The sequence below is a fragment of the Cervus elaphus genome, chromosome 13, assembly GCF_910594005.1.
Source record: "Cervus elaphus chromosome 13, mCerEla1.1, whole genome shotgun sequence".
NCBI classification, from domain to species: Eukaryota; Metazoa; Chordata; class Mammalia; order Artiodactyla; family Cervidae; genus Cervus; species Cervus elaphus.
Genome location: NC_057827.1, coordinates 20,826,985 through 20,840,791, shown reverse-complemented (window position 1 = coordinate 20,840,791; position 13,807 = coordinate 20,826,985). Strand labels below are relative to the sequence as shown.

Here is a 13,807-nt window from a genome sequence, read left to right as displayed (position 1 = left end):
CTTTATAAGATGTTGTGAATATGGCATCCCAATTCTCAACACTTTCTTTCTCCCTCCCTCCCTCTCTCCCTGTCCCTTCCCTTCTACTTCCTACTACACTATCCTCCATTTTATCTCTAAAGATAAAGCTTCATCGGCTACTCCCTTAAAATTCCCATAAAAGACTTCATTTGACCTCAGCAGGTTACCCTGCTGATGGTTACTAGCACAGGGAGTATATATGTCTGGTGAAAAACCCTATTCTACTCTTTAAAAGCCACAGCTCTCCCAACACATCCATCCTATTTCTGATCACTTTTTTTTTTTCTCTCTTGCCAACTCATATTGTTATAAGTTCTCAGTGAGATTCCACTTTCTTACTCTCTAAAACGTCCATCAGAAACTCTCTTGGGATCCCAATACTCCTGGCTACCTACGGGCAATCCAGAACATGAACCAAATACTTCAACAAGTATTGCAAACAACACATTAACAATCATTGCAATTATTGAGAAAGGTTGAGATGGATGATTAAACAGGTCTTTTGTTGGCTTTGTAATGGCAATAATATTGTATTTCTTTCTTTTAGCATTATTTTAATACTATAATTTGGATGATTATCCAACAGAATTCCTGACAAGCATCTGGAAGACATCAATTTGAAAGAACCCAATAAATACTAATTCTCTCATTATAAGAGAATAATAAAATTTTTAAGGTTCATGTTGAAAAACATTCAACATACATGTACCCTGCTTTAAAAATGTCTATAATTGTTAAGCATAATCCATATTACAAGAGATTTACCAATTGTGAATTCCACATAGAAATATATTTTCCACCCCTCAGCATAACCCCCAAGTAAAATACAGCTAATTCCACTCTTGGGGTATCATCCACATATAATTTATCACTGATCTGTTGAAAGAAAACTGTTTCTCCTTAGGACATGTCCAAAAATAAAAATGACTAGTGTGCGTTACAGAATGAACTCATTCTGTCCATGATGGGAGAAAGAGCTTTTTAAAAGAAGTCACAGAGTCAATTACTGTCTTAAACCTGAAGAGGACAAAGTCCATGCATTATTGGAAACGTAAAACCTAAAATCAAGTATATACGTTTTTCACTTCAAGTAACAAATTGTCTTTCTTACTCTGTTCTACTCATTTAAAAGGAATGAAAAGCTATCCCTTTTCCTGTCTCTTTTTCTCATTAACTCTCCTCAGACTTCCCTAATGGGAAGAGATTCAGTCAATAAGCTAAATAACAAGCCAATAAGCGTCAATGAACAAGACCTTTCTCTTCTTCTCACAGAGATCAGTTAATGGAAGATGAGACCATCTTCCAAGATCTTCTTGAGTTTTTGTCCCCCATCAATACGAAATTATCCCCAACTTGACCTCAATGGCTCCTAAACTATTAATAACTGTTGACTGTAAACTTAAGACTTGAGACAAAAGCTATGACATACAGCAGCTACTACAATGGCAGCTCACTTTTATAGGTGCACATGGTCATCAAGTTGTGTGATTATACTAACTCCGATGATTGAGTTCAAGTCATCAACCCACAATTTTTGTCTGTAACGCTGAGTGCTATGGATGTGGTTCCGCTGAGAACAGTGCTGTTTCCCAAACATGATCCCATTCTTATTCCAAGAAGCTTTGATGGGTCTTTGCTAAGTGCATACAAGCTAATTCAGATCTGAAATTCAAATTAAGAAGCCAGATGCAGCCAAGGTCAGCTGAAGGACTCTCAGAGTCTCCATTAGATAGGAATAGACCTCAAAGGCCAATTCTCAGTTCTCTGGCCACTAGCTAAATGTGGGACTTCGAGGCTTCAGATTTTGCATCTATGAATGATACATGTGAGCTACACAACTTCCCAAACCCTTTTGAATTCTAAAGTTTTATATTAGCTGCCACTGAGCTTCTCCACAGGGTCAAAGGTAATCTTTTTTTTTTCTTAATTGGACTATAATTGCTTTACTATTTTGTGTTACTTTGTGTTGTACAACAGCGTGAATCAATCAGCTCTCTCTCTCTCTCTCCATATATATATATATATGTATATATATACACACACACACATACACATATGAGGAGACTGAAAAGTTGGCTTAAAGTTCAACATTCAGAAAACTCAGATAATGGCATCCAGTCCCATCACTTCATGGCAAATAGATGGGGAAACAGTGGAAACAGTGACAGACTTTATTTTTTTGGGCTCCAAAATCACTGCAGATGGTGACTGCAGCCATGAAATTAAAAGATGCTTACTTCTTGGAAGGAAGGTTATGACCAACCTAGATAGCATATTAAAAAGCAGAGACATTACTTTTCCAACAAAGGTCCGTCTGGTCAAGGTTACGGTTTTTCCAGTGGTCATGTATGGATGTGAGAGTTGGACTATAAAGAAAACTGAGTGCTGAAGAATTGATGTTTTTGAACTGTGGTGTTGAAGACTCTTGAGAGTCTCTTGGACTGCAAGGAGATCCAACCAGTCCATCCTGAAGGAGATCAGTCCTGAGTGTTCATTAGAAAGACTGATGCTGAAGCTGAAACTCCAATATTTTGGCCACCTGATGCAAAGAGCTGACTCATTTGAAAGGACCCTGATGCTGGGAAAGATTGAGGGCAGGAGGAGAAGGGGATGACAGAGGATGAGATGGTTGGATGGCATCACCAACACAATGGACATGGGTTTGGGTGAACTCCGGGATTTGGTGATGGACAGGGAGGCCTGGCGTGCTGCGGTTCATGGGGTCGCAAAGAGTCAGACACGACTGAGCGACTGAACTGAACTGAACACATGTATACACACACACACATACATCCCCTCCCTCTTGAGCCTCCCTCCACTCCTTCATCCCAGCCCTTAGGTCATCACAGAGCACCAGGCCGAGCTCCCTGTGCTATACAGTAGCTTCTCGCTGGCTACCTATTTTATACATGGTAGTGTCTATATGTCAATACTACTCTCTCAAATCATCCCACCTGCTCCTTCCCCCTGAGTTCACAAGTCCATTCTCTAAGTCTGTAGGACAAGGATATTCTAACAAGTGAAAAGAACAGTGACCTGGACCCATGGACCATTACTCCGACAGAAAAATCAAACCTGTCTTTAAAAAGGAACCCTCTCCATGGCTGATTCATGTCAATGTATGACAAAACCCACTGCAATGTTGTGAAGTAATTAGCCTCCAACTAATAAAAATAAATGAAAAAATTAAAAATAAATAAATAAATAAATAAATAAAAAGGAACCCTCTTCACCAGTAGACTTTTCAACATGCAGGGTTTCAAAGAAGAGACAGTAAGAACAGCTGTTGAAGGAGATCATGAATCTTGCCCGTTCTGAGGCCCTCAAGGCAACAAGCATGTTTTAAAACAAACAAGACTTGTTACAGCAAAGCTGGTGATGCACATTTCTTGGATTAAGTTCTTGAGATCTCTAAGTGCAATCCACAAATAATACTAGTTGTGTATCTTTTACAATCTGGGAAACAGTAAAAAAATCTCTCTTTAGGCAAGCCAGCATATGGAGAGAAGGGCAGATGTACTTTTATGAAGCAGTTAGCTGAGTGGTTTAAGGTATGCCTTCTCAATGGAGAAAACACATTGCATTTACACTTGAATATTTCTTTGGAGGGAAAAGGTGTTCTCAGTTATCATCTTTTCCAAATCCTTATCACAGGCTTGCAATGAAAATGCTTATCCTTCAGGCTAAGTGATATATATTTGCATATACACATATTATTATAAATATGCTAATAACATTTTGCATTAACACAGAGGATGGAAGTACTTTATTAGATACTTTAGCTCATGAATCCACAGGATATCCATGAAATAGCTTTGGGAGAGGGATGGTTTGCCAACTTTTTCAAATGGCAAGAAACTGCATGGTTTAAGCATGTTAAGCAAGGCCTGATAAGATATCTGAATGATAACTTCAAGTCTGGACTGGTTGACACTACACTCCTCTTGTAAAAAGATCGTGACCTTTATTTGCAGTGATTCAATGTTTTATTCTTCTACCTTTATTGTCCACCCTGGATCCTTCTAGTCCATGGCCGAGGAAATCACTAGAAATCGTAAAGTGGCTGCAAGGTGACCTCAGGGCATTTTTCCAAGCTTCAGCCCCTCACTTTCTGCTTCACTCCTCTCAATGAATCCATGTCCTTTAAACTGGCATCTCAGCTTACCTGCACGGTGTTAGCCTATTTCAGCTTAATAATCTCACTCCAATCTCATTCTCCTTGTTTAACTTGAGGGTTTTCTTTTTATTTTTTTTAGGGTAAACTAATAGATATTTATTAAATCATGGTTCCAACCTTCCTATATTTACCTAATATACTTGCATTTCTAAAATAAAAGGAAATAACCTTTCAGAATTGCAATGAAATTTTAGTTAATTTTATTTAGACTGGTAGTACTTTTTAAAGTTATATTTGTGAACTTTTTACTTCTTGTAAGCATGAAACAAAAGTAGAATATCAGTTTTGCTGCCTCAAAACATGACAAGATGAAAAAAATCACATGAGGATGTACAACACCCATGATCGAATTTGTTTAGCTGAGAAAATTTTCAAACTTTTTCTTTGCTTCCAGAAGTTCATTCTGGAAGCAAAGATGTTCTTTGCTTTGGTTTTGGCCTTGGTAAAATGAATTTTAATCTTCAGCCATTTGTCCTCCTGCAACAATGTATATTAAGGGCTTTTTAAAGATAAAGCCCCTAAAAAGTGCCCCTTGCCGCTCGCATCCCACACTCAACCTGCAAATGAAGAACACGATATGCCACTGGGGCCATTAAATGTCACTGGTCATGACCTCAGCCCTGCGCTCTGTCCAAGGAAGGACACTGGACAGATAGAAAGCCCCCGAGTCAGAACCAACAAACCCTGGCTCCCTTGGATGCCTGAAGTTCCCCACCAGGATATCAGGGTTTCCTGAAGGTTTCCAGGAAAGCCTCAAAGAGCCCCTTCATTCCAACCTGGGAAGGGCTGACAGAGGAACTTACCATGAGGGCACTGTAGGTGTAGGGATAGTGGTAAGCCAGATAGCAGGTATCTTCAGCATGCGGGAAGCTGATGGTAAAGGTGAGCGTGTAATAGCACTTCCCAGAAGCTGCCCCTGTTATGGCTGTTCTCTGGCGATAATGATTTCTAGAAGAGAAGGGAGAGAGAGGAGAATGAGTGAAAGGTGGGAAGAATTGTCATTTAGATGCCATAGACCCAAAATCACTGAAGCCATGAAATTAAAAGACACTCACTTCTTAGAAGAAAAGCTATGACAAACCTAGACACTATATCAAAAAGCAGAGACCTAACTTTGCCGACAAAGGTCCATATAGTCAAAGCTATGGTTTTTCCAGTAGTCATGTACAGATGTGAGAGTGGGACCATAATGAAGGCTGAGCGCCAAGAACTGATGCTTTCTTTTCAAATTGTGGTGCTAGGGAAGACTCTTGAGAGTCCCTTGGACAGCAAGGAGATCAAACCAGTCAATCCTATTCCCAATTTCCCAAAGGAAATCAACCCTGAATATCCACTGGAAGTATTGACGCTGAAGCTGAAGCTCCAACCCTTTGACCACCTGATGCAAAAAGCCAGCTCATTAGAAAAGACTCCGAGGCTGGGAAAGATTGAAGGCAAAAGAAGGGGGTGGAAGAGGATGAGATGGTTTCAATAGTATCACTGACTCAATGGACACGGGTCTGAGCAAACTCAGGGAGATAGTGAAGCACAGGAAGGCCTGATGTGCTGCTGTTCACAGGTTCGCAAAGAGTCGGACATGACTTAGGGGCTGAACAACAACGAAGATCAAAAAGCCAGTAAGTGCCTTGGACCCAGATCTGCCTGCAAAGCCTCTGTTCTTTCCACAACAATACTTTCTTCCCAAAGGCATACATTTGTTATCCTCGATATGGTTCAGCTTGAGAATGTATGCTTTCCTTTGTCAAAGATGAAGACCCAATTTTGATACTTCAGAGAACGGTATCAAAGTAAATTGTACCCAGAAGTACATTCCCAGCAATATTTTCCCCACACGCTGCCAGTTACACTCCCCTTTTGCCTCTTGATGCTGAGACAGCCTGGCAGGCTTTCCTGAGAAATGCTATCATCAAGGCTGCATTATAATGCAAAATACACCCAGACACAGAAAGATGTAATTCCACCTTTGAACATTAACAACGTTGGCTTTCTTGTCCATTGTGCTTTGGGGTTTCACTGGGGGGAAGGGTGGGGAGAGGGAAGAAATAGCAGATAATTATTCTGTGTGTTCTTGCAAGTATAAAAGATACAGACTATTCTCTTCTGCCTTTTTTACCACTTTCATGACACCTCCCGCCAAAGCCAAAAGAATCAAGCAATCAAGAAAGGAAGAAATAGAAAACCTACTCTCTTGTTTCTAGAGGTTTGGTGGTTTTTCAACACAAGAAGTCCTCTACATACAGACGAGTTCTGTTCCGAGAGTGTGTTCGTAAGTCCAATTTGTTCTTAACTCCAACAAAGCTGATCTAGGTATCCAGCTAACACAATCAGTTACATAGGACTATACTGTAAAAGGTCTATAATTCTTTTCACACAAATAATACATAAAAAACACAAAAAATAAAGAAAACATTTTTCATCTTATAACGCAGTACAGTAGTACAGTACAATAGTTGGCATGCAGGGGCTGGCATCAAGTGAACAGGCAAGAAGAGTTCCTGATGGAGAAGGGAGAAGAGGTGGGAGATGGTAGAGCTGAAGGGTCGTCAGCAACAGGAGACGGAGGGCAAGCTGCGATTTCACTCACACCTAATATGCCATCACTCACAGGAATGGCACAGCTTCTGGTTCCTGGCTGGATTCAATTCTATCTTCTCCTTGAAAAAGCGATTCAGTGATGCACGTTCACATCTTTGAGATGTGAACTTGAAGGCTCATATATAGGAGACTTACTGGATTCATAAAACTAAGAATGGGAGAAAGAGGAATTCACAGTTCCATGGACTATAACCTACATTTCTCTTGTCTCAGCTTCTGCCAACAAGGCATTCTGGGCCCCTGATCATTCTAGTGAAAGAAAGAAATTCCCAATGATGTAAGTGTCAAATGATGATCCCGCCCAGCTTCTCAGCTTCCTATTAATAGGAGCCATAGCCTTTGTGACTACAGGATTAGAAACTTCAAAAAGGCATCTTCATCCATGGTACTCTCTGGTCCTTGATACCTAATTGGGTCTACTCTCTCCAGATTTCTCTAAAGTTCTATAGTTTCTCCAGAGCTAAGGTTCTGATTATTAGCAAGTATGTAAAGAAGCAGATGGTAACTCAGAAAGCATGCAAACCACATATGCTCTACCTTTTATTCATTCTGCTTTCACTCATAAAGGCTCTACGGCAAACACTCATTCAGTTTACACTAGCAATTATACGTCTCTTCGAAGTGAAATGAGCCAGTCATCGTTTTGGTCAAATGGTCAACATTTTGACAACCAATCAAAATGTGGAAGAGAGTTTTACATGCATGAGTGTGAAAGCACACACACACACCACACATACATACTCACGAAGGTAAAGGTGTTACCAAAAGAGGGGTCTAGCTACTTACCATTCAAAAGCCATTAAAGAGGCCAGGTAGAAAAAAAGTTTGCTTTATTTAGATGTTTAGAAGCTAGCAACTGGGGGAAGGGTGGACTCCAGTCCAAAGGCCAATGCCCCCTCACTCCTGACAATCAAGGGGCGAGGGCTTTCATAGACAGAGGGAGGGGGCTTCGTGCAGATACAACACACAAACACAACTGACAGTCATCTTGAAACTGGTCATCAGTGGTCTGACCAGCATCATCCTGATTGTTTTAGGTACAGTTAATCCTCAGTTCCAGGATCAGTTTGTTTCCACGCCTCTGAGGCCGGTTCTTGGAATTGTGGCAGCTTACGTCATGGCTACAGTCTGCTCATCATGTAGCTAACTTATTTCACCCGGTGGGCATTTCAGTATCTATGTGACAACTCACAGGATATGGCCCAGAATATTATCTACAGCCCTTGAGAAGGAGCTAAGTGTCGCTGACTGTGCTTAAGGACTGCCTTATCGTTATTATTTGGTCTCCTTTGTCTGTTTTCCTTAGTTTCTACATGATCTCACTTCTCTAATTACATCTGTTCTTTGCCTAAAGTTTTTCTACAGACAAAAAGCAGGCTGAGAACAGGGGGGACAAGGACCACAGGGTCCTGGTCTCTTTCAAAGGCAGGTAAAAACACACAACTAGTGCCTTGGGCTTCCCTCATAGCTCAGTCAGTAAATCCTCTGTCTGCAAGGCAGGAAACCCAGGTTTGATTCCTGGATTGGGAAGATCCCCTGGAGAAAGAAATGGCAAAGTACTCCAGTATTCTTGCCTGGAGAATCCCATGGACAAAGGAGCCTGGCGGGCTACAGTCCATGGGGCTGCAAGAGTCAGACACAACTGAACCCAAACCAGCGCCTTGTCATCCCTAAGTTTTTCACCTACATGGAGTAGAACCAGAGCCTGCATCTCTCTTCAAGATTAATAAGATGCCCCCAGGGTGAGTGGGGGTGGCCTCATCTCACAGGAGTCTTGTTTCTTTTTAGTCTTCTACTGTATAATCAGAGCTAACCAGATGGTTCAGTGGCAAAGAAACTGCCTGATGAAGGAGATGTAGGTTCGATCCCTGGGTCAAAAGATCCCCTGGAAGAGGGCATGGCAACCCACTTCGGTATTCTTGCCTGGAGAATCCCATGGACAGAGGAGCCTGGTGGGCTACAGTCCATAGGGTAACAGAGTCGGACACAACTGAAGGGACTGAGCAAGCATGCAGGCATACAACAAACACAGTGAACAGGACTCAACCCCAGGTGTGGGCTAACTCCAAAACCAAGGTCTTTTCTTTTCATTCTATCAGCTGTCTCAGAAGAATGGGAAAAAAGACAAGAAGTGTTTTGGTTTAATACAGCAAGAATTTGACGTTTTGGTTTTCATAAATTGGGGCTGCCTCTAAAATAACTGAATGCAAAACAATTCAGAGGAGAGCTAGTGAAACGTATTCATTCACTATCATTCTTTATGTCATCAGTATTTGATGCCACTAAGACGCTTCTATTAATTATTAATCATTGCTAACACTGATGGAACATCTAGTATGCACCAGACACTGTTTTAAGAGTTCCACGGGCTTTATCTTATTTCGTTTCATCTTCAGCACAGATCTATCAAGTGGATGCCATTAATATCCCCTTTTACTGATGAGGAATCTCAAGTTGAGAGAGGCTGGAATAATTTGACCCAAGATCACATCATTAACGGGTGGTAGAACTTAGATTCCAAGAACTTTCTCTCCTTGATCTGTTCTTCTAGTGGGAAAAGAAGCCTGGGGAAACTCAACTGTGCTCTCAAATTAGACAGACCAGGGATGGGGGAGCCTGGTGGGCTGCCGTCTATGGGGTCGCACAGAGTCAGACACGACTGACGCAACTTAGCAGCAGCAGCAGCAGATACATTGTGTATGCATGCTAAGTTGCTTCAGTCCTGCCCAACTCTGTGCAACCCTCTGGACTGTAGCCTGCCAGGCTCCTCTGTCCAAGGGATTCTTCAGGCAAGAATATTGGAGTGAGTTGCCATGCTCTCTTCTAGGGGATCTTCCCGACCCAGGGATCAAACCTGCATCTCTTATGTCTCCCACACTGGCAGGCGAGTTCTTTACCACTAGTGTCATCTGGGAAAGGGAAAGTGAAAGTCACTCAGTCATGTCCAACTCTTTGCAATCCCATAGACTATACAGTCCATGGAATTCTCCAGGCCAGAATACTGGAGTGGGTTCCCTTTCCCTTCCCCAGGGGATCTTCCCAACCCAGGGATTGAACCCAGGTCTCCTGAACTGCAGGCGGATTCTTTACCAGCTGAGCCACCAGGGAAGACCAAGAATAATGAAGTGGGTAGCCTATCCCTTCTCCAGCGGATCTTCCCGACCCAGGAATCAAACTGAGGTCTCCTGCATTGCAGGAGGTTTCTTTACCAACTGAGCTATCATCTGGGAAGCCCCCTGGATATGTCATCTTAGGTCAAGGATAATATGGAGAGATCAGTCATTCCAGAGTTAAAAGGCTCCCCTCTGCTTTTCCATTCCCTGAACAATTTATCTTTGGAAGGATCTGCACTTTTATAATCATAAAGCCTTCAATGAAGCAAAGAGCAAAGTACACAAATGCATAGTTATGAACTCCATCTATTTCCATTTGTACTTTAAAACAGGCCGGGAAGTCATATTTTTTGTTTTATTTTGGGGAAGCCTTTTTTTTTTTTCCCTCTGTGTGTGCATGAAAGAAGCAAATGCCAAGACAGAGAAGGAATTAGATAATCTCATAATGACGATGGCTCTGTTTAACATGGGTGTATCATTTCAGTTAACAGGATCTAACGAGGCAGAGCTGCCAAGTCACCAGGCTGCCCTGTGTCTGCGGCATTTCTAATATTCTGGAGAGCACCAAATCTGTCTCCTGAGATCCCCAGCAAGGATGCGCGACGGCAGAGCTCTTGTATGACATCCATCTTCATGAGTGAGCTGTTCCATCCCCTCTCACGAGCAGAGATAAATGTCAGAAGAGATCAGCCATGGTGTATTACATGGCCACTCTGAGTGGGCAGTTCCTCTCCCTCTGCCCTTCAGCAAAAAGAAAAAAAATTACTTTAGACCAGAGCTGAGAGAGGATTCAAAAAGGTGTGCAGCTGTGTATGTTCGAGGGAGAAGCAGACCTCTGGGAAGTAAGTAAAGCAGAAACTAAAACTGCCCTGGCTTACTTTTATGAGAGGCGTGGAAAAACAAGCCTGCCCATTTCTTTCTTCCCTCCGAGGATCCCTTTTGGTTTTCCAGCTTAGCAGTCTGTAAGGTGGGTGGGCGAGGGGGTGGGATGGAGGTACTCCAGGGAAGGGGCAAGAAGATCAAATCAACTGAACATGGGGAGAAGATGTGAGAATTCCTCTTTAAATGTATCATGGTCTTAGAAGAAAGAAATAAAGTTGCCTAAGGGTTAATGTAAGGATTGAAGCTGCTGCCCGCTTGCTGTGCAAATCAACCTACTGTGATGAATAATTGTGAAACAAGCTAGATTTCAGAGTTAGGAAAAACACTGACTGAAACCACCCACCCTGACTAGGCACCCAGCAACCACTGGCATGAGTTATTTTACAATAGGAGGTCCTGGGATGGAATAATGGAACTAACAAGCCATCATCAACCAGAAGAATTGAGGAAAGGTCAAAAGGAGACACCGCACGTCCAGTCAACCTCCCAGAATCCTTCTCGCTGGACTCCATGTTGGTCAAGCAATGCGCATACCACCAGGAAGGAACCCAAGTCAGAATGATTGGCCAGAGACAACCCGGAAACTAGTCCCATCCCCGTAAAACCTGCGATGGCGAACCACGTGTCAGAGCAGTCCTCCCAGGTTCCCTTGCCCTGGTCTCCACGTGGGCCCCACCTTAGCAATAAACTCTCCAACTTTGTCAGTGTCTCCTTGGACAACTCACTTCCCAGTGTTAGACAAGAACCCACTCTCGGGTCCTGGAAGGGGTGCCCCTTCCTGCAACAATAGCGTTAATGGTCTTACCCACTCTTCTCTGTTGTTTTCCAGGGCTAGAATACGAAAAATATATTACATTGCATATCAATGGTTTTCATATATCAGATAGGTAAGTAAGGATTGCTACATATGAGGCTTCCTGAGGGAGGGATGGAATAGTTCACCATCTCTCTCCTTCTTTTGATGCTAGCTTCTGGCAAGGTATTTAAATTTGCAGAAGACTTCTCAAGTGGATTTACAGATTATATTATCTAAATTAAACCCTACAATACAGACAATTCATTTTTTCTAAATTCGGCTTGGAATTCAGAAATTGATAATAATATTACATTTTAAGCATGAATGACAAAGAGAATGGAAGAACTGACATGATCTACCTCCTACCCTTAACATTAGCTCTTTCTCAAGAATTCTTATTTGCGCAAAAATTCACTAATTAGATCTGAGGAGTTAGCCACAATTTTTCAAAATTATCCACCAGACACTTTACAACTATATTTTTCATGGTCAACTTTAAGGGTACAGGATGCCCCGAGTTATCAATTGTATAAAAATATAATAATTTTACATTTAAAATTTAAAGATTTAAATTTTAAATTATTTTTCTCATCTTTTCCCCATGATTTAAAATTCTAAACTTTTTGCATGTTTTCTAAGGGTACATAATATATTAGTACAGCAAGACTTACATAATTGAATTTTTAAAATTTTGAACAAATTATAGAAGTCCATGGATTGGGGCTTCTCTGCCAGTTGAGTGGTTAAGAACCCACCTGCCAGTGCAGGGGACACAGGTTCAATCCCTAATCTGGGAGGATCCCATATGCCATCGAGCAACTAAGCCCCTGTGCCACAGCTACGGAGCCTGCATGCCTAGAGCCCGTGCTCTGCAATGAGAGAAGCCACTTTTTAATGGCTGAGTAATATTCCATTGTGCATATGTACCCTAGCTTCCTTATCCATTCGTCTGCTGATGGGCATCTAGGTTGCTTCCATGTCCTGGCAATTATAAACAGTGCTGCGATGAACACTGGGGTGCACGTGTCTCTTTCAGATCTAGTTTCCCGCCTCCCTCCCCATCCCATCCCTCTGGGTCTTTCCAGTGCACCAGCCCTGAGCACTTGTCTCATGCATCCAACCTGGGCTGGAGATCTGTTTCACCCTTGATAGTATACTTGTTTCAATGCTATTCTCTCAGAACATCCCACCCTTGCCTTTTCCCAGAGTCCCAAAGTCTGTTCTGTACATCTCTGTCTCTTTTTCTGTTTTGTATATAGGGTTATCGTTACCATCTTTTTAAATTCCATATATATGCGTTAGTATACTGTATTGGTCTTTATCTCTCTGGCTTACTTCACTCTGTATAATGGGCTCCAGTTTCATCCATCTCATTAGAACTGATTCAAATGTGGGCTGGTGCACTGGGATGACCCAGAGGGATGGGATGGGGAGGGAGTGGGAGGGGGGATCGGGATGGGGAACACATGTAAATCCATGGCTGATTCATGTCAATGTATGGCAAAAACCACTACAATATTGTAAAGTAATTAGCCTCCAACTAATAAAAATAAATGAAAAAAAAATTTAAAAAAAAATAAATCCAAAGCAAAAAAAAAAAGAGAGAGAGAGAGAAGCCACTGCAATGAGAAGCCTGTGCACCGTAACAAGAGAGCAGCTCCCGGCCACCTCAGCTAGAGAAAGCCCGTGCTCAGCAGCAAAGACTCGGCACAGCCATAAATAAATAAATAAAAATTTTTTTAAATCCATGGATTAGTATATGTTATCAAAATACTTTGGAGATCACTTTTTAAGTGATAATGCTCAGACCTAAAAAGCAGTCAGCCCATTTCCTTAATTGATCATTATTGCTATCCCTTTTTAGCGGAAACGAATATCCCATTCTTTCTGAGTGCTCTCTTTTTTCCTTTCACCCTCCCATAGATATACTCAGGTACCATGGCTCATGGTTCTTTCCACAGTAAGCACCCAGCCGATCCTTTAGAACGTGGTACTAAATCTAAGAATGTAAACAGTCAAAGGACTTCTGAGCTCCTGATGACACATCGGAGACAAAGAAATAAGGAGGCAAAGTTCTCCCAAATAAATATATTAGACAGAATAAAAGCAGGGATGAAGGAAAAAATAATCTGCTAGAGCAGAGTGAAAAATTAACATCATATATTAATGCATATGATGGCTCAGATGGTAAAGCATCTGCCTGCAATGCAGGAGACCCGGGTT

The 13,807-nt window shown here is 41.8% G+C and overlaps 1 protein-coding gene across 3 annotated transcripts in view; it reads right to left on the bottom strand.

Moving 5' to 3' along the window:
• Positions 1 to 13,807, bottom strand: part of AGBL1 (AGBL carboxypeptidase 1) — a 909,156-nt gene that overhangs the window by 702,156 nt on the left and 193,193 nt on the right. For all 3 annotated transcript variants that reach the window (XM_043922371.1, XM_043922372.1, XM_043922374.1), the window contains one exon: positions 5,002 to 5,146. In XM_043922371.1, the coding sequence (XP_043778306.1) occupies positions 5,002 to 5,146 (145 nt within the window). The remainder of the gene's footprint in view (positions 1 to 5,001; positions 5,147 to 13,807) is intronic.